Here is a 21,659-nt window from a genome sequence, read left to right as displayed (position 1 = left end):
CATAGCTTTGTTTTGATCATATTTACCCAGGGTGCCAATAACTCTGAAGAGTGCTCTAAGTGATGCAGGGTGTCATTCATTCAGAGATTTGTTAGAACTCTCGTTTAATGGGATAATCTAAGAATGAGACAGTTTGTTTGGTTTCTCTATCTTGAACCATTCAAGAGTAGCGGCTACTGTTCATGCTAATGGATTATAATAGTAATAGTATAAATCATTTAATTGGCCAAAAGTACCATTCCAGTCAAGCAAGCCGACATTCCAGCAGGACATATGGTGATCTGAGTTGGCTGTGGTTAACAGTGACTGCAGCTATCCTGGAGCAGTTTATTTCCAGAGTATACGTTGTCAGAGAAATGATCCTGGCTGTCCCTGTGAACATGCCTATCGCTATGTCACCTGAAGCTGTCTATTGTAGACGCAGCAGATTCTTCTGTCTATTGACTCAAGGGTTTTCTAACTCATGTAATTGAACAAGAAATTCTGTTCTCTCAGTATATCTGAGGACAAACAAAAAATATGAATTAATTGAATAATGTCCATGGCTGTGGGGAAGGAACAGATGATCAACTGCTGACTACCTCAGTCTGACAAAGATGCTTTGTGTTTACAGGACCGGCCACCTAAACAGCTGAAGCAGACACTGCATGTTACTGTTGAATCTACTGCAGCAATATCAAGTGCTGTTTCTTCAGAAAGTAACATTCAAACTGTCACTCATACCCTGTGCTCACCAATCTACACATCCAGAGAGATACTCGTAACTTTGACCTGCAACCTTTCAGATACATAATGAATTTGCGTATAGAATGTTGTTGATGACTGTGTTGTAAAAGGTACACACCTCCTCATTGTACATAATTAACTGTGTCAAAGAGAAATGAACCTTGTACACGACAGGCACCAGAGCATTGTCTTTACAAAGCAAAACCTCAGAGAAGTTTATTGATGGCCCCACCCTGGATCACCCCTATTGCCATCACCATGCCCCTCCAGAAACACTGTTTTAAAAAATGTATTCCTTTTCTGAATGTGACCTCACCGTGTTTCAGACAGACCCCCAGCAAGCCCTATCCTAATGAGGTTCAGGTGTGCAGCAGGTCATTTGGGGATGGGGATTCACTGCTCTGTTTTAATAGAATAGATTTTATTAAAAAGTGGGCCTTTTTTGCTCCCAAGAGATATCAGATTCATGGTAACATGACCGGAGTACCCTGGGAAACATCCGGAAAAGTGAGGAGACACCCAAAGATTATTATGCATTTTATTATGTCCTTTACTGTGGTGTTTATGTTGGCATGTAAGACTGTATATATTGTATAGTACATTTTTATGTAATGTGTTGCATTTGGCTTTCTGTCTGGACCTCAGGATGAGATGTTGCTACCCAGGCAGGGCCAATGGAGATTAAAACATACCAAGTGTTGGTTGTAGTTGTTGAATTCAATCATTCTTTTCATCCATTTCTGCTTGAACATGGATTCTAGAACTCTACTGTGCCCAAACAACACCTGTCTTAATGTTTCCGATAACCAACAGTAATGTTCAATAGGTCATACGATTTGGGAAATCAGTTTGAAACTTACATAAGCAAGTTTATTTATATAGCACAATTCATACATTGAAGCAATTCAATGTGCTTTACAGAGAGAAAATACTCAAATGAAAACATCAAAGCAAATGAATACCTCATAATGATAAAAAGAGAAGTGAAAAGAGAAGTGTTTTCAACCTGGATTTAAAAATGATCTTCTGGTAGTTTATTCCAGTTGTGTAGAGTATAAGTGCTAAATGCAGCTTCTCCATGTTTAGTTTGGACTCTGGGGTCTACTAGCTGACCTGTGTTCATGTATCTAAGAGCCCTGCTCACTTTATATTCTTCAAACATATCAGAAATGTATTCAGGTCCTAAACCATTCAGAGATTTATAAACTAAAAGCACCACTTTGAAATCTATTCTGTAACTGACTGGAAGCCAATGTAAAGATTTAAGAACCGGAGTGATGTGCTCTGTTCTCTTGGTCCTGGTCAACATTCTAGCAGCAGCATTCTGAATGAGCTGCCGCTGTTTTACAGTCTTTTTCGGGAGTCCAGTTAACAGGCCATTACAGTAGTCAACCCTACTAGAGATAAAAGCATGGATGAGCTTCTCTTGGTCTTTTTGGGACACCAAGCCTTTGATTCTGGCTATATTTTAAGATGATAGAATGCTGTTTTGGTGACCGCTTTGATCAGAACACCAAGATTACCCACTTGATCCCTGGTTTTAAGGGCCTGAGAATCCATAAACCCCCATTATAAATAAAACCACAAGCTTTGGACTCGAGAAGGGTCCCTGCTCAGGAAATAGTAGACTGATGTACTAAGGCAAATGTGATTGACATTACAAAGCATCTCTACATTAGTGGGGCATCTGCCCAGTTGCTTGAGGTTGCTTTGGTGGGGAAGGTAATCCTCCCAACTGAGAGGCTGATGAAAAGGATGTTCCTTTAAATGAACAACTGAGTTAGAGCAACAAAGTCTACAGTTCAGCACAAGGGAAAAGTAATAACGATAAATATGTATTCTCATTGATCTCATTCTAAAACGTTTTGACAGGGCTTGTTAGAAAGCATTTCAAAAAAAATCTTCAACCCCTGATGTATTTATTGAATGTAACACATGCAATCGAATTTGATTTGATCAGAGTTTCTTTGTGAAACTGTTCTAGCTGTTTTCCTTGGGGCTTACAATTTGGTGCCTTAAATTGTGAAAATTAGAGCTGCAACGTCATGCTATGTATATCTCGTCAGGACAAGGATTTCTTTATTTGCATAAATTCTCTACACCAAAAAATCTTAAATGTAGGTTTAGATGATGATAAAAGTCACCTAGTCCTTGGGAATTCACTCAAAAAAGCTGCAATCCTTGCAATGCTTTAAGTCTTTTTTGCAATATAATTCCTCTACAGTAGGGGGCATAATTGAGGTTTTTATTTTACCCTAGAAGAAGACGGTAATATGGTTAGTGACGTAATTCTTTCCTCATATCCTCCAATCTCGTATTTCGTTGCCGCATGCTTCCTCGGATATCTGTGAATCAGGTATTTTATTTTGTTTTAACATACATTCTGAAGTGGTTTTATGATCTACACTTATACCTGTGTTTGATAGTTAACTGGGACCGAGGTATTTTAGACGAAAAGAGTTGATGACACTTCATACGATTCCCAGGAAGTCCATTGTTTTCATTTGTTAGCAAGCTGGCTAACGTTATATTCGCGTGCTAGCTTGATTGCTAGTCTGTCTGTTCAGCTAGCTATACTGTGGGAAATTGATTGTATTACGTCAACGAACAACAGCATCCCTATTGTGAAAGATGTCGCATGTCGGTTACGTTTGTTTAAAATTGTACATTCTTATTGTTTGACTAGGGTTTTTAGCTACAGTAGTTAAACATGGTTCAGGTATAACTCGCTTATATACTAGCTAGAAATAGCAATGAACCCTAGATTGCCTATAGCTTAGCTAATAAATCAGACTGATGCCTACCAGCTTGGTGGGGTACAAATTGTCACATCGGGACTAGTTTGAGATCAGCCGTGTGTAGTTGTACTGTAATCCCTATTAACCGTACTTCCTCGTGGATAAATGGTTGCGCTAAATGACATGTCATTTTAACCCCTTCACTCAGAATACTGTGTCTAAAACTAATCATCAGTGGAAAACATTGTTATGCTATCATTTGTTGATTGAGAAGTTGCTGACCCATATTGACTGCTTGGATTTAAACCTGATAAGTTGCAAGGTTTTACCCGTATTTATAATCTCTCTGTTATGTTCCAGGTAGCAACATGAACCAAGAAAAATTAGCCAAACTTCAAGCCCAGGTCCGGATAGGAGGAAAGGTAAGATCATCAGCTTTCTAATAAATACCCATTTCCTTTGCATGTAAAAAAATAACAATTCTTCTGTGTGAAAAACATGAATGGTCCTGTTCAGAATGTGAAATAACTTATTCACAACCACTGTTTGCTGACTTTGTAAGACTTGGCAGACTTATCTGTCTTTGTTATTGAGGACTTTTATTTTGGACTGCGTACCCATTCCAAGACAAGTCAGAGGACTAATACATGCCTGCTGTGGTTAACTTCTGTGGGTTGTAATCCCTAGCTTATATATCTCTTTGTGGTGGGGCTCAGTTCCATCATCATGCAAGTCGACCAATTCTATTTTTAGAAATGCGCTGATTAGAATTGGGAATCTTGTTCCTTTGACTGGTTTTGCCCTTAGAAGTCTCCGTCTGATGGTTTCAGGGCTCCGCACGAAGGAAGAAGAAGGTGGTACACAGAACAGCAACAGCTGATGACAAGAAACTGCAGAGTTCACTAAAGAAATTAGCTGTCAACAACATTGCTGGTATTGAAGAGGTAAATACACCTACCATTATACTTGTTTATTTAACTGGTATGTGTTGTCTGCTTCCAGCCTTCTCAGTCAGAGGTGCATTTTGATAAATGTCAAGGGCCTTTAATGTGCCAGGGAAAATGGTCTCCATAACAAGGTTAATGTTTGAAAGTTGCCTTGCCTTCATGCCCTTCAGCGAATACTTATACATTGGGTGGAAAAACTGGATGGCATTTTATTTTATTATTAATACAATTGAATAAAGTTAAACGCTGGTGTTCTGTCACCAGGTGAACATGATAAAGGATGATGGGACGGTCATCCACTTCAACAACCCCAAGGTTCAGGCATCTCTGTCAGCCAACACCTTCGCCATCACCGGCCACGCCGAGACCAAACAGCTCACTGAGATGCTTCCTGGCATCCTGAGTCAGCTGGGCGCCGACAGCCTCACCAGCCTCCGCAAACTGGCAGAGCAGTTCCCTCGGCAAGGTAGGGGATCTTCATGGAGATTCACTGTTAGGGCTGGAGTATTTTCACAAGGAACCCGCCAGGGCCATATTCATTATGGAGGCTGTGGTGGAACCCGCCAGGGCCATATTCATTATGGAGGCTGTGGTGGAACCCGCCAGGGCCATATTCATTATGGAGGCTGAGGTGGAACCCGCCAGGGCCATATTCATTATGGGGGCTGCGGTGGAACCCGCCAGGGCCATATTCATTATGGGGGCTGAGGTGGAACCCGCCAGGGCCATATTCATTATGGGGGCTGCGGTGGAACCCGCCAGGGCCATATTCATTATGGAGGCTGCGGTGGAACCCGCCAGGGCCATATTCATTATGGAGGCTGAGGTGGAACCCGCCAGGGCCATATTCATTATGGAGGCTGAGGTGGAACCCGCCAGGGCCATATTCATTATGGGGGCTGCGGTGGAACCCGCCAGGGCCATATTCATTATGGGGGCTGAGGTGGAACCCGCCAGGGCCATATTCATTATGGAGGCTGAGGTGGAACCCGCCAGGGCCATATTCATTATGGGGGCTGCGGTGGAACCCGCCAGGGCCATATTCATTATGGAGGCTGAGGTGGAACCCGCCAGGGCCATATTCATTATGGAGGCTGAGGTGGAACCCGCCAGGGCCATATTCATTATGGGGGCTGCGGTGGAACCCGCCAGGGCCATATTCATTATGGGGGCTGCGGTGGAACCCGCCAGGGCCATATTCATTATGGGGGCTGCGGTGGAACCCGCCAGGGCCATATTCATTATGGAGGCTGTGGTGGAACCCGCCAGGGCCATATTCGTCATTGGGAGAGGGGTCTGTTGTGTTTTCTAAGACGTAGTGAATATACGCCCACATTTTTCCAATAGAAAGTCAAGATTGGGTTTAAAAGCAGTGTCTAGTATTATAGAGGTTGATTCTTGTTTTTTGTTTCAGTTCTTGACAACAAAGCCCCTAAAGCTGAAGATATTGAAGAAGAAGATGATGACGTCCCAGGTAGGGAATCTGCTGTGATTAGGGGTTATATTGGGGTTGAGGTCAGGGGTTATATTGGGGTTGAGGTCAGGGGTTATATTGGGGTTGAGGTCAGGGGTTATATTGGGGTTGAGGTCAGGGGTTATATTGGGGTTGAGGTCAGGGGTTATATTGGGGTTGAGGTCAGGGGTTATATTGGGGTTGAGGTCAGGGGTTATATTGGGGTTGAGGTCAGGGGTTATATCGGGGTTGAGGTCAGGGGTTATATCGGGGTTGAGGTCAGGGGTTATATTGGGGGTTAAGGGTCAGGGTGGTTGCTTGGGCGTCATGACTGACTTGGCACTGCAAACATCATTCAACATGTTCTGTCAAGCAGCTGTGACATTTGTTTTGCAATGAAATGTTACGACACAAGCACATTCCCGGATTACATTTCACAATTTCCTGGACAATTTCCAGGTATCCATGTACTGATAAAATTTGCATGCAAAGGCAAATTCACTGAAATGTTGATTCTAACCGCTATTGATTGTCTTAACAGTAATATTATATATTGATCATGGTTTGTTCCTTGAACATGTAACATGTTGAGCTTCTGTGTCTGTTGGGGTTATGACCCCCATATGACTAAGTAACTGATGAAGTTTTGACAACAGAAATGCAGAGGCCACTTCAGTAAATCTATAATTACACTACCCAGTTACTCAAACGGAGAGAGGCTGTCTGTTAGCTTTTTGTCATGTTCCATTAGACCTAAACAAGTTCAGTTTTTCAACAGTGAATTTTATCCAAGAAAGGTTGCGGCCAACTAATTACATACCAACTCTCCGATCAAATGTGAAGCCCAAGCAACATTGACCATGGTAGCTTGTCATGTAGATGATCAAGGAAGAGATTCATATTTAATTCTGAAGTCAGATGCCTATATGAATGGATTGGCTGGTTAATTTTAATGTCTGTATTGTTTTAAATAAAATAGGAATAATGTTCCTTTTTATTTCCATGTCCAAGAATGTAGGTTCCCCACGTGTTTTTGTTGTAGAATATCCTGAATCCTAAAGTTATTTTCAACCTTTGGTTGAAACTAATATTGTTTCGTTTAGGCATACAGTGATAACCAATAAAACCATTGTGTAGCAAAAGGTGTCCTTCACTGGGTCCTGGTGTCATACACACCATTTATATGTATAAGTCTTAAAACCATCCTTTTGTTTTGTTTATCTTCAGACCTGGTGGAGAATTTCGACGAAGCATCAAAGAATGAGGCCAACTGAGTGATGATCCCCTTCAGAACCCAGAAACAGCAATTAGAAAGATGATCGCTCCGGTGTTTTAACTTCTAGCTACGAAGACTTATTTCAAACAATCTGCCGTCTACCAGAGACTTTTGCATTTTAAACGGCCCAAGGAAGTCGTCATCAGACTGTCTTGCGCACTTAAACTCCCAAAATGTTGGTCGGCGGTTCGGTACTTTTCACCACATTGTCGGTCATGATCAGGATTCCGGTGGTCATTAATTAAAGCTAGTCTTAAGAATTATTTGTTTACGGAACAAAATAAAGTGTATTAACATTTTCTACATGGTGCTGTGGTCTTTTTAGCTGTTTTTGTCAGAAGTCTATGGTTTTCACAATGTTGTCATTGTAGTGTCAAGACCCTTAACGTTTCATTTGAAGCATATGTTTCCTCCTGTTTAACCATGTCCCCAGCCTGCTGCGCTTAGCGCGTATGGACTGAAATGCTTCGGAACTAGATTGCACCAAATTCAAAGGTACCCATGCAGTTAATTCGATGTGATAAACAGATTTAGATTAGGGTGATATCACTGAGCAAAGTAATACTTTTATATGTTTGTGAAATTTTGAGGTAAGTTTGTTTCCTTCAGTACTATGTGGTAGGTTGTATTTTTTTAGACAAATGTTTTCCTTCTCAGGTTTAATGTAAATTAAAATTCGGTTTTATGATTTTACATTAAACAGACAAACAACTATGCGTGCAGAATCCTATAATAATTTGCGAGCCAATAAAAAAAATAAAAATAACATGGAATATTTTGTTGAACATGTAACCAAAGCAGGCTACACTACATTGAACTCGTTTAAGAAAGGACATTTGAGGATATGCTTGAGTTTCCTTGAGACCCGCAGTGGGGGTGGTCGGGGGGGGGGGGGACTGGAGAGCGGAATAGAGGGAAGTCGTCCCTGGGCTACTGATCAAGGCTGTGGTTAGGCTACTGTTTTGTACGCTACTGTTACAAAATGTTGAAGTTCTTCAGTACCCGAGACGATGAGAATGAAAGCCTCTTGGGTGCGTTGACCGAAGGTACGTTTTTCAAATCTATTGATAAGTTGAGGTTATACAGTATATATATTTGGGGAGATTACTATAACTGATCGCTCGCAAAGAAGTCCTTAAAATATGAAAGCGTATTTTCCTTTAGCCTATGAATTATGAAATACGAATATTGAAATGCACTGAAATAACGTAATAAATAGATTAATGTTTTAGATTTACACTGCAGTCGTTATTGGGAAAGGATGCGGAGTAAATGTCGCATTGCCGTGATCACTGGTTAAGAGGGGATTTAAACTGCCGCACGTGTGCAGGATGCGTCACCGTCCCGCGAAGCAAACGCCATGTCAGCTATATCGCTTGAGACCAATTTCCGTTTATGTGCCCCGTAAAACAAACAAAACGTTTTTATAATCAACCACCAATTGTAGTAGCCCAAATGGTTACAGAAACAGGAAGGTTAAACTGCAATGCAGTTCTAACTCGACAACATTTAAACAGCGCGAAACGAGTCTACCTGAAATACACAACCGAAGAGCAACAATATAAACCCAAGTAGCTGCGTCAGATAGGTGGCGTTGATTGATAGTTCAATAATATAATATTTATCAAGATATAATCAATTGATAGTCTTTTACAATTGATTGTATTGTTTGTATTGTATTCCCTGCAGCCCGTAGCTATTACCCCTTGCATGTGTTTGTAAACTACATGTTTGTTAAGTTGTTGAAAAGCCTTGCTCTCTTTTTCAACCACAATGTCTTTGGCATGGCTCTTCATATCCATGTTTCTGTTTGTTTCCACATCTTCATGGGACCAGATGAATCAGATCCTCCATCTCTGATGGATGCAAAACATCACTGGCTACACAGACCCTGTCTGCTGATGTTCAAGGATGGGGATATCACAAAACCAGGGCAGTTGGGCTGCGAACAAATTGGATCAGAGTCTCCTGTGAAACCCAAAGTCCATTCTGAGGGAGTTCGAAACTCCGTGGCAGCAAAGGAGTGGCCTGTTTCCCAGCCAGATACCTCGGCCCAGAGACTGTTGAAACAACTGGAGGAGGGAACCTGCTCCGTTGACACAATCTCCACATGGGGTGAGAAGCATTTCAGGGAGTCTTCTGCCCCTGTGATGATAAGCCCCGCCAAAACAGTTGGGTCGGATGTGGAGGTGGACAAGGAGAAGAGACCTCAGTTGCCCTCCTCCAAGGAGGACTCTGTGGTTGAGGAGAAGGAGCTGGAAGAGACTGGACTGAAACCACAGGACTCCCCCATTGGTCCAGAAGACCTAGGCCCATTCATCCCTCCTGATCTGGAAGAGCCTGTTGAAGGCTCCCATGATGCCCAAAAACAGGTCCTGAAACTGGAGCTTCAGGACCAACCTGGAGCCAGTGGACAAACTAATGAAGAGGACCGTGCCAACAGAGTGGTGGAAGACTGGGCTACGTCCCCTGTAGCTCAATCAGTGGATCCAGACAATGAGCTACAGGCCAGTCCCACCGGCATCCTGGCCAAGGAGCGAGGCACTGTCCTGGGGGAGGTGGCCCCTGTGTGGGTCCCTGATGCCCAGGCACTGGTGTGCATGAAGTGTGAGGTCAGGTTCACCTTCACCAAGAGGAGGCACCACTGTCGTGCCTGTGGCAAGGTAAGGCTCTATGGTCCCTGTTCCCTGGAAACGGGCTGACTATTAGTGGTTCTGTGTCTGTTACATGTCCTACTAACCAGCCCAACTAGTTGTCACTAAAACAGGAAATGAACTAACAACGACATCACTGATGACCAGAAGGGGTGGGCAGTAAAATGTGTACTGAAACACGTCCTTGGAGGCATCCACTGAAAATCAACTCAACAGATCCCCCAATAATGCCCACTACATCTTCCCAGGAGGGCAAAAAAAGAAAATTACCCATCCAATTTAGGACAAATAGCAATGTGGAGCAAACCAAATGACAAAGAATGTCTCAGGCTTGTATAATCTCAATAAGGGGAGACAAAGCTGACCGTCTATTCTAAGGCACTCTGCCAGCAGCATAAAGACTCCTAATTAAGTGTTAAAAACATTGCTGATTCTGTGGTCCTCTAGGTCTTCTGTTCTGTGGTCCTCTAGGTATTCTGTTCTGTGGTCCTCTAGGTCTTCTGTTCTGTGGTCCTCTAGGTATTCTGTTCTGTGGTCCTCTAGGTATTCTGTTCTGTGGTCCTCTAGGTATTTTGTTCTGTGGTCCTCTAGGTATTCTGTTCTGTGGTTCTCTAGGTATTCTGTTCTGTGGTTCTCTAGGTCTTCTGTTCTGTGGTCCTCTAGGTCTTCTGTTCTGTGGTTCTCTAGGTCTTCTGTTCTGTGGTTCTCTAGGTCTTCTGTTCTGTGGTTCTCTAGGTCTTCTGTTCTGTGGTTCTCTAGGTCTTCTGTTCTGTGTGCTCCGGTCTGAAGTTCCGACTTACACACCTAGATGGGAAGGAGGGGCGTGTCTGTGTTTCCTGCCATTCAACTCTAGTGAAAAGTGTGTACTACATCCACCATCACAACTTGGCAGACATTAACAGTGTTTTATTCCGTTCATTGGGGCAACATGCATTCTCTTTATTTTCTTTAGGAACTCCTCCCAGGGGGAGGAGGAGGGTCTGGTTTGCGGATGAGATCCCATCCAATGACAAATCAGACTCCGCCCCGTGTACACCAATCCGAGGCCCCACCTTCTCGCCCCTGTTATTGAGGAGGAGTATAGCCGCTACAATCAGAAGCGCCACTGGTTCCCCGCAGATCAGCAGGAGGGCCCAGATAGTATCGGAGTCGCCGCTGCTCAATGTATGTATTTATGTGTTTGTGATGCGTTCGTAACCTCGTGGACAGTAGGATTTACCACCTGAGAGAAAATCCATTTGAAATGTACGGTAATTGTTAATTACCAGTTATATCTTATGCTAAACTACCACTTCTCCAACAGGGTGATCTGAGGGAATTACATTACCATTTTCACACAGTTAAATCAATAAAGCATAGATTTTTTTGTAACAGTATAATTTGTTTGCAAGAACAATTTTCAAAGGCAGTGAACTCCTACTTACCGAAGCTGCATAAGAAAAGCATATAAACGCTGAACCCTAAAACTGATACTAATCCAGTATAAACGCTGTCCCCTGCAACTGATACTAATCCAGTATAAACGCTGTCCCCTACAACTGATACTAATCCAGTATAAACGCTGTCCCCTACAACTGATACTAATCCAGTATAAGCGCTGTCCCCTACAACTGATACTAATCCAGTATAAACGCTGTCCCCTACAACTGATACTAAACCAGTATAAACGCTGTCCCCTACAACTGATACTAAACCAGTATAAACGCTGTCCCCTACAACTGTTACTAATCCAGTATAAACGCTGTCCCCTACAACTGATACTAATCCAGTATAAACGCTGTCCCCTACAACTGATACTAATCCAGTATAAACGCTGTCCCCTACAACTGATACTAATCCAGTATAAACGCTGTCCCCTACAACTGATACTAAACCAATATAAACGCTGTCCCCTACAATTGATACTAAACCAGTATAAACGCTGTCCCCTACAACTGATACTAATCCAGTATAAACGCTGTCCCCTACAACTGATACTAAACCAATATAAACGCTGTCCCCTACAACTGATACTAAACCAGTATAAACGCTGTCCCCTACAACTGATACTAATCCAGTATAAGCGCTGTCCCCTACAACTGATACTAATCCAGTATAAACGCTGTCCCCTACAACTGATACTAAACCAGTATAAACGCTGTCCCCTACAACTGATACTAAACCAGTATAAACGCTGTCCCCTACAACTGATACTAAACCAATATAAACGCTGTCCCCTACAACTGATACTAAACCAGTATAAACGCTGTCCCCTACAACTGATACTAATCCAGTATAAACGCTGTCCCCTACAACTGATACTAATCCAGTATAAACGCTGTCCCCTACAACTGATACTAATCCAGTATAAACGCTGTCCCCTACAACTGATACTAATCCAGTATGCAACTTTGTGGACATCCCCACCACAATAGACCAGGGGCAAACTAAGGCCAGTGGGCTGAATCCAACCCCCAAGGCAATTCCATCCGGCCCACGGTAGGTAGGTATTAAAATAGTTTTCAGGGAAAGTAAAACATAACTCACCAACCCTTCCATACATCTGAATTTAAATGATTTAAACATTATAATGGACCTACTGTTTAAATGTATTAAATATTTTCTGGCCTACAAACAATTTATGATTAACAAATTACAAAACAAATGTGGCCCTCTGTTTAATTTCAAAATACTGATGTGGCCCCCGAGCCAAAACCTTTGCCCTCCCCTGCACTAGACCATTGGTTGGAAAGGGCTGTAGGACTGCAGGTTTTGAAACTGACATTAGACCACATTCAACCTCCCCTTTAAAACCACTTAATCTGAATGGAGAAACGAGTTGGATTGGAAAAAAATAACCACGTCACAATCACATGTATATTGAGCATTTGTGATTACCAGTCATTACTCCAGTAAAGCTCTCGCTCTGTGTGTGTAATGTGTATGTATGTATACATTAATATGTATATTATTCCAACAATCAGCCATAACATTATGACCACCTGCCTAATATTGTGTAGGTCCTCCTTTTAACTCCAAAACATCCCTGACCCGTTGAGGTATGGACTCCACTAGACCTCTGAAGGTGTGCTGTGGTATCTGGCACCAAGATGTTAACAGCAGATCCTTTAAGTCCTGTAAGTTATGAGGTGGGGCCTCCATAGATTGGACATGTTTGTCCACCACATCCCACAGATGCTTGATTGGATTGAGATCTGGGGAATTTAGAGGCCAAGTCAACACCTTGAACTCGTTTTTTTCCTCAAACCATTCCTGAACGATTTTTGCTTTGTGGCAGGGTGTATTATCCTGCTGAAAGAGGCCAATGCCATCAGGGAATACCGTTGCCATGAAAGGGTGCACATGGTCTGCAACAATGCTCAGGTAGGTGGTACGTGTCAAAGTAACATCCACATGAATGTCAGGACCCAAGGTTTCCCAGCAGAACATTACCCAAAGCATCACACTACCTCCACCGGCTTTCCTCCTTCCCATAGTGCATCCTGGTGCCATGTGTTCTCCAGGTAAGTGATGCACACACACCCAGCCATCCACGTGATGTAAAAGGAAACGTGATTCATCAGATACAGGCCACCTTCTTCCATTGCTCCGTGGTCCAGTTCTGATGCTCACATGCCCATAGTAGGCACTTTTGGCAGTGGACAGGGGTCAGCATGGGCACCCTGACTGGTCTGCGGCTATGCAGCCCCATACGCAACAAACTGTGATGCACTGTGTGTTCTGACACCTTTCTGTCAGTACCAGCATTAACTTTTTCAGCAATTTGAGCTACAGTAGCTCGTCTGTTGGATCGGACCACACGGGCCAGCCTTCGCTCCCTATTTGCATCAGTGAGCCTTGGCCGCCCATGACCCTGTCACTGGTTCACCACTTTTCCTTCCTTGTACCACTTTTGATAGGTACTGACCACTGCAGACCAGGAACACCCCACATAGACTGCAGTTTTGGAGATGCTCTAACAGTCTCAATTTGGCCCTTTTCAAAGTCGCTAAGATCCTTACGATTGACCATTTTTCCTGCTTCTTACACATCAACTTTGAGGACAGAATGTTCACCTGCTGCCTAATATATCCCACCCACTGACAGGTAACGAGATTATCAGTGTTATTCACTTCACCTGTCAGTGGTCATAATGTTATGGCTGATCGTTGTACAGATACATACATACATACATACAAACACACACACACACACCCTGACACACACACCCACACACACACAGACCCCCACACACACAGACCCACACACATACAGACACATACAGACGAGGAGTCGGTTATTATTGAAGTCTGTTCCTCCTTGTCCTCCTCTCTCCATAGCCTCTGCAGGAGGCATGTGGTCCATGTGGCTGGGGTACAGCAGCCCTGGTCAGCAACCACATCAGCAGCTCTACTAACCTCATCCCGCTGGAGGGCCTTCCTCCCATCCTCACCTCCACTGGGGTCAAAGGAGGTACGACCAGGCGGTTAACACTGGACATGCTGAATGCTAGCTCACTGGTCTGTAGCTTAGCTACTGAAGGATTGCCGAGTTAGCGTTAGCTCTGGCTGTGAAGCGGTACTCTGATTCACTGCCATTGTCTTCATGTTGGGCAGGTTAATTGGAAACAAATTCAAGAGGCCATTTCATATTTCTACAGAATATTATTAGATCCTCATGTTTAATGGATCCCAATGATGTCAGTTGTTTCCTCTGTCCTGGCAGACTACACAGTGGAGGAGAAGCCTTCTGAAAGGGTCCTCATCCAGGAGCTGGAGAGCGGCAGACCCAACTCCCTGGTCTTCGTCCTCAACGCCAACCTACTGGCCATGGTGAAGCTGGTTAGCTGTATGTGTCCCTGTATCCCCGTTATCCAGTGGTTTTTCCTGTTATTCTCCAGTCATGTTCTGTATACACAGGCAGACCCCCTTCACACGTGTTCTTACCTAAGGGGCGAATACTTTGTCTTATTTACTATATTCTATCAATTCACCAGAACACGGTGACCTCACGTTGAAGCACCGGCTCTCATTGGTTCTCCCTAGATGTCAACAGGAAGTGCTGGTGTGTGACATCAAAGGGCATGCACGCAGTGGGGCAGGTGGAGGTGGTCGTCCTGCTGCAGTGTCTGCCGGACGAGAAGATCTTCCCCAAAGACATCTTCAGCCACTTTATACAACTGTACAGGGATGCTCTCATTGGTGAGGCTGGTGTTACATCTGTACAGGGATGCTCTCACGGGTGAGGTTGGAGTGACATCTGTACAGGGATGCTCTCACGGGTGAGGTTGGAGTGACATCTGTACAGGGATGCTCTCACGGGTGAGGTTGGAGTGACATCTGTACAGGGATGCTCTCACGGGTGAGGTTGGAGTGACATCTGTACAGGGATGCTCTCACGGGTGAGGTTGGAGTGACATCTGTACAGGGATGCTCTCACGGGTGAGGTTGGAGTGACATCTGTACAGGGATGCTCTCACGGGTGAGGTTGGAGTGACGTAATCCTGCATGGAGACACACTTGACCGAGTTCCCCACAACTACTCCCAACATATGGTTTCCTCAATGTATTGGGGAAAGTAGGCTAGTTTGAATATGCCGTATTCCTGAAACGTAGATGTTTCCAATTACTGCCAGGCTGTTAAAGGGGCGCTGTCTGGCTCTTGAACAACGTCTTGAAGGAGTGTTTTCTGTGAAAGGGTGTTCTGGCATATGTGCTATACCTTTTCCGTCTTAATGTGTTTTTATTTTCCCTTTCTGTTACACCTCTTTTCTTTCTTTTCTCTTCCTCACCAATCCCTCCAGGCAAGGTACTGAACCACCTGGGTCTCTCCCAGTTCTCCAGTAGTTTTCTGGGCAGTGAGGAGCACGCTGGCTTCCTTTGGGTGCACTCCACTCTTCAGTCCCTGCAGGGCCTTCCTATGCCCAACCAGCCCTTCCTCTTTGGCCTGCTGGTCCTCCGGGCGGAGGTGCCCTGGGCCAAGGCCTTCCCTCTACGTCTCATGCTCAGACTTGGGGCAGAGTACAGATGTGAGTCATTGCTTTAGAGGCAGGAGAAAGATGTAGCTAGGGAGTGGTATGTGTCTGTATGACTGTGTGTGTGACTGTCTGTATGACTGTGTGTATGACTGTGTGTATGACTGTCTGTATGACTGTGTGTTTGACTGTCTGTATGACTGTGTGTGTGGTCCAGCCACATCTTTTCATTTGTGTGTTCCTCTCTTCCCTGTTCAGTCTACCCCTGTCCCCTGTACAGCGTGCGTTTCCGGAAGGCTCTGTTTGGGGAAACGGGACACACCATCATGAGACTGCTAGTGGTGAATAATCTGCCTTTACAACATCAACCACTGTGTTGTGTTCATTAGGGCATTCTGTATCCAAACCACTGTGTTGTGTTCATTAGGGCATTCTGTATCCAAACCACTGTGTTGTGTTCATTAGGGCATTCTGTATCCAAACCACTGTGTTGGCTAGTAACATTCTCCAGACCTCCATGGGAGACATGCCAATAAGCGAGACTGGACCGTGTCAGTTAACTCCATAGTTCAGTTGTCTTCTGATTTGGAGTCTAATAATTACAATGAGATTCCATTAACACAATCAGACCTTTTCCTCCTTTTGCTTCCCAGGACTTCAGGAACTATCGTTACACTCTGCCGGTTGTACCTGGACTCACCATGGATCTGGAGGCACACAGAACTTGCATTAAAATCCCCACCAGCAGCTATGAGGAGGTACAGCTGAGCCATGAAACTACACTTGGTCACACTTTATTAAAAAGAAAATAAGTTACACAAAAAAAAATCTAATAGCAGACACACTTTTCCAGTGGTTTAATAGTAAGACAACCAGAAAGTGGTGAGCTCAGGTTGGGATGTAGGGTTTGAGCTTATGTTGGGATGTAGTGTTTGAGCTTATGTTGGGATGTAGGGTTTGAGCTCAGGTTGGGCTGTAGGGTTTGAGCTCAGGTTGGGATGTAGGGTTTGAGCTCAGGTTGGGATGTAGGGTTTGAGCTCAGGTTGGGCTGTAGGGTTTGAGCTCAGGTTTAGATGTAGGGTTTGAGCTTATGTTGGGATGTAGGGTTTGAGCTTATTTTGGGGTGTAGGGTTTGAGCTTATGTTGGGATGTTGGGTTTGAGCTTATGTTGGGATGTAGGATTTCAGCTTATGTTGGGATGTAGGGTTTGAGCTCAGGTTGGGATGTAGGGTTTGAGCTCCGTTTGGGATGTAGGGATTGAGCTCAGGTTGGGATGTAGGGTTTGAGCTCAGTTTGGGATGTAGGGTTTGAGCTCAGGTTGGGATGTAGGGTTTGAGCTTATGTTGAGATGTAGGGTTTGAGCTCATGTTGGGATGTAGGGTTTGAGCTCTGGTTGGGATGTAGGGTTTGAGCTCAGGTTGGGATGTAGGGTTTGAGCTCAGGTTGGGATGTAGGGTTTGAGCTCAGGTTGGGATGTAGGGTTTGAGCTCAGTTTGGGATGTAGGGTTTGAGCTCATGTTGGGATGTAGGGTTTAAGCTTATGTTGGGATATAGGGTTTGAGCTAATGTTGGGATGTAGTGTTTGAGCGTGGGCTGGATGTAGGGAGGAACAGCTTCCCTAAATGCATTATGAATTGTGGAAATAAAAAACAACACTGATTAAATTAAAATGGTGTTGCAAACAGTCAATTATTTATCTTTCACACTTTCTGACCCCTCTTCACTATCTCTGTCTTTTGTTTTCATCTCTGTGCCTCTCTTTTTCTCTCCCTCAGCTGATGAGGGCTTTGAATAAGTCCAATGAGCATGTACTGGCCATGGGGGCGTGCTTTAATGTGTCGGCAGACTCCCACCTCATTTGTGTCCAGGGGGACGATGGCCAGTACCAGACCCAGGCCATCAGCATCCACAATCAGCCGCGCAAAGGTGGGAACGCCCCTGACATCCACACTGGTTCTGGGACAGACTAGAGTGCAATGCCTGGCCTGTAACCAAAAACAACACTGTTAGATGAGAAATGCTTCACACATGGCATTTGAAAGAGTACCACTTTCTGTGGCATATGGAGAGTCTGGCCTTACTTCATTATTAGAATAGGAACATTCAATGAAGATGCAAGGTGTGTAGTAGCCTGTGTCTCTTTAGCTTACCTTCCATTTCCTGTGATGACAAGAAGTGGCTAGGATTAGCCTCTCAAATTAGCGACCAGGTATATATTTCTCCTTCAATCAAATAGAGGGAGAGAAAGAACTGGAGAGAACAGGACATGGACCAGGATATTGTCTTCCATTTTACACCCACAATGTATCTAGCCTTTGCATTATTTTCATTATGTTCCTAACCGTTAATGTCCTGCTTTCACCACTGGAGGGCACTGCTGTGTCGTGTAAGACATTTCTGTTTTCACCACTAGAGGACACTGCTGTGTCGTGTAAGAAATGTCTGTTTTCACCACTAGATGGCACTGCTGTGTCGTGTAAGAAGGTGAACCAAGTGCTCACAGATGTTACTCTGTTTGGTTTCAGTTACCGGTTCCTGCTTCTTTGTGTTCAGTGGTGCTCTGAAAGCAGCGTCAGGATATCTGGCCAAGTCCAGCATTGTGGAAGGTAGTGTCATTCTTGTCAGTCTTCATGTAGAACTGTAACATTTATGACCTGATTGTGTTATACACAATAAATCACATACAGGAGGGTATATATGAACAAGTTTTGGTTTGTCCAAGGATTAAACTTCTTCAATAGAAACATTTAACTACACAATAATATGATATACTGTAGATCCCGATTCATATGACTTTTACATCTCATCCTAAATAACGTGTCCTTATTTAGAATATGTCACTGTCTGTGTGTGTGTCCACGTGCACTCAAAGTTGTGTGTGGCTGTATGTGCACGTGAGTGTGTCCTTGTTGCTGTCTTGTGTGTGTGTTTTCGCTGTATTGCTGTCCCTTTCTTCAGATGGCCTGATGGTGCAGATCACTGTGGAGACGATGTTGGAGCTTCGCAGATCGCTACGGGAGATGAAAGACTACGCCATCACCTGTGGGCGGGTCAACCAATCAGACAGCGAAGAGCATGTTCTGATTCAGTGGCTGGAGAATGAATGCGTTTTGAACAAGGGGTGAGGCATTACAGCCTTCATGAATTTGGGCCTAATCTGAGTCTTAAATAAGGAATCATATTGACTTGCCAAACCCCAAACACTTTCATATCGGCTGCACACATTCCTAGATCCCAATGTTGTGCCTTTGAATTTGAAACTTTACCTTTCAAGGTGTTATAGTTCATTCTGAAATAACCAGTTGTTGCACATGATAAAGCTATGCAGGAGTTCAGAATAGTTAATTCCCTGTACAAAACATTTAATATTGACCTAAATGGTCATTTTCAGATGCAATCGCAGAATGTCTTGTATCAGTAGAAAACCTTTCAACAAGCCTAGTTGCCCTTCAGCTAGTGTTCTTCACTCCACGCTGCTCTGTGGTCTGGCTTGGTGTCTTTCGTAACCCCTTTAAGAGTGGCGCCAATGACTGGACATGGATAGTAACGGTCTGTGTCTTGCAGAGTCATCAGTCCCATCGACGGTAAGTCCATGGAGTCCATCAGTAGTGTGAAGATGTTCCAGAAGTCGGAGTACAAGGCCAATGGAAAGGTCATCCACTGGACTGAGGTAGAAGACAGACTCAACACTTCCATTTCCTGTTCCCAACTCGTATTTACACAGTCAGCTGTATTTGTTGTGTGACCGGCCTGTATTCCTAACCCTTATCCAGTATGGTGTTCTGTGTGGTCTAGGTGTTCCTCCTACAGAGAGGAGATCCTCCTGACCTCACCGACCAACCTCCAGAACACAGCCGGTTGACGGAGAGACTGGCCCGGGCTTTCTGCCTGGCGCTGTGTCCACACCTCAAGCTGCTCAAAGAGGACGGCCTGGCGAAACTGGGACTACGTGTCACTCTGGACTCCCACCAGGTGAGGGCGGGACTGGTCCCAGAGCATGAAGACCACATCGGTTTCAAACGTAGAGATGTAACATTGCCATAATTAGACTCGACAGAGTTTGGGGCTTTGCAGGTCAATATGTAATATTTGACCTTAGTTTACTTTCTCTAAAACGATCTTTAAAATGAAAGTGTGGCAAATGTTCTGTTGTAGTTGAGAACAACTTTCGGCATGACACAACAGTAAGACTCAATGGGCGTGTTTCTGTGCATGAGCTTTGTAACGTTGCCAAGACAACACACAACAAGTGGTAGTCCTTATGACTGTTCCAACCCTGCTCTCAGGCTCTCAGATGTCACATGATTGGTCACATGATCAATCCATAGAAATCATCAAGCTCCCTCAATAACTGTTTTAAAAAAAGGGATCTCACTCAGATAGAGATCACCACCAATCTCACTCAAAATGTGTCTTATTTTGTCTTCAGAAGCAGTGATTTATTTTTGAGGTGATTTTTCTTTCACAGCAGGAATGAGATGAATCATTACTTGACCAAAGTGCAGCGTTAACACTCACCTGGCCCTCCTGATTCTGTGAATCATTAATGCAACATGCAAAAAAAATGTGTATGAAAGAAATACTGGTCTGGAACCTGAGTACATTGTGTTACATTAAGCTGTTGACTAACACAATTAGGTTGGCTAGTTTAACATTAAAACTCCCACGGAGTCGGTTGTGGAACAGAGAATTAGATGTTTAATAAATAAAACTTTCTGGCAACAGAATCATATTTCAAATTAACTTCCACAGTAAATTATCCAATGCCTGAGATAGTTATTAACCACCCTGTCATATTGCTGGCATCAAATTCAAAGTGGGCATGTATTTTGCAGTTGAAATTTTGATATGTTGTCTTTGTACTATTTCCCATTTAATACAGGGATAAATGATTGGCATCATTGCATTCTATTTTTTATTTACATTTTACACAGCATCCTGACTTTTTTGTGTTATTTCTGTGAAAACCAACGGCATAAACACAGACTTGGCGGGCAGTAACACCATCAGACATGTGGTGGTTAACATACGTGTTGTTTGTTCCAGGTTGGGTTTGTGGCGGGCAGTAACACCATCAGACATGTGGTGGTTAACATACGTGTTGTTTGTTCCAGGTTGGGTTTGTGGCGGGCAGTAACACCATCAGACATGTGGTGGTTAACATACGTGTTGTTTGTTCCAGGTTGGGTTTGTGGCGGGCAGTAATGGCCTGCCTCTCCCAGCACCGTATCTCAACACCCTGGACGCTGTGCTGATGCCAGTTATACACAGCTGGGGGCGCAAGAGGAGCACAGTCCCTGTTGTCATGGAGCTCATCTTCTACATACTGGAGAACATCTCCTAGGGGCGAGGTTCAAAGTACAAACACATTTGCTGGAGGAATAAGCTCTTTAAAATGGACATGAGTTTACCTCCTGGCTCTGTCTCAGCCAGCCAGCCAGGGTCAAAGGTTGGCTGAAGGTTAAGTGGTCTGTCTCACTGAAACTATAACACTGAAACAACAGCAGAAAAAAAAAAAAGAATGTTGTTCTTTCCATTGTCAGTCTTCAAACACACAGCAGGGGGCAGTAGTGGGATTGTTTCAAACACACAGCAGGGGGCAGTAGTGGGATTGTTTCAAACACACAGCAGGGGGCAGTGGTGGGATTGTTTCAAACACACAGCAGGGGGCAGTGGTGGGATTGTTTCAAACACACAGCAGGGGGCAGTGGTGGGATTGTTTCATGGCTTGACTCCAGTACATGTCTGTATATTTTCAGCACAAATACCCATATTTTGAGAATGCCTTTAAACTGTGGGCTGCACTCAGCTCATGACCTTAAAAATCTAATGGGGGGGAAAAGAGAATGTGATGTATCAGTAGATCTGTAGCTAGCCATTTAATGCAAACAATGAATGTAAATGTTTTCATA

The 21,659-nt window shown here is 43.9% G+C and overlaps 2 protein-coding genes across 3 annotated transcripts; both read left to right on the top strand.

The window, feature by feature from the left end:
* Positions 1-3,025: 3,025 nt before the first annotated feature.
* Positions 3,026-7,446, top strand: btf3l4 (basic transcription factor 3-like 4). Its single transcript, NM_001310868.1, is given in 6 exon segments — positions 3,026-3,082; positions 3,825-3,886; positions 4,295-4,408; positions 4,676-4,877; positions 5,826-5,885; positions 7,092-7,446. Coding segments are annotated over 5 exon segments (477 nt in total). The 5' UTR covers positions 3,026-3,082; positions 3,825-3,832; the 3' UTR covers positions 7,139-7,446.
* A 591-nt stretch (positions 7,447-8,037) lies between these two features.
* On the top strand, positions 8,038-21,229 carry zfyve9b (zinc finger, FYVE domain containing 9b). 2 transcript variants are annotated; one of them, XM_034293703.1, is made up of 16 exons: positions 8,038-8,186; positions 8,977-9,803; positions 10,554-10,653; positions 10,747-10,958; positions 14,114-14,246; positions 14,499-14,621; positions 14,819-14,974; positions 15,577-15,801; positions 16,006-16,088; positions 16,401-16,505; positions 17,523-17,673; positions 18,273-18,353; positions 18,706-18,868; positions 19,312-19,417; positions 19,543-19,719; positions 20,930-21,229. In XM_034293703.1, the coding sequence occupies exons 1-16, from the start codon at positions 8,123-8,125 to the stop codon at positions 21,089-21,091; spliced, it is 2,868 nt and encodes a 955-aa protein (XP_034149594.1). In that variant the 5' UTR covers positions 8,038-8,122; the 3' UTR covers positions 21,092-21,229. The 2 variants fall into 2 exon arrangements, with proteins under 2 accessions (XP_034149594.1, XP_019904784.1); XM_020049225.3 differs by having other exon boundaries at positions 20,794-21,063.
* Positions 21,230-21,659: the final 430 nt, after the last annotated feature.

This window comes from Esox lucius, chromosome 8 (assembly GCF_011004845.1).
Source record: "Esox lucius isolate fEsoLuc1 chromosome 8, fEsoLuc1.pri, whole genome shotgun sequence".
Classification (NCBI taxonomy): Eukaryota; Metazoa; Chordata; class Actinopteri; order Esociformes; family Esocidae; genus Esox; species Esox lucius.
Note: the sequence above shows the minus strand (reverse complement) of the source record. Positions and strands in the feature narration are given on the sequence as shown.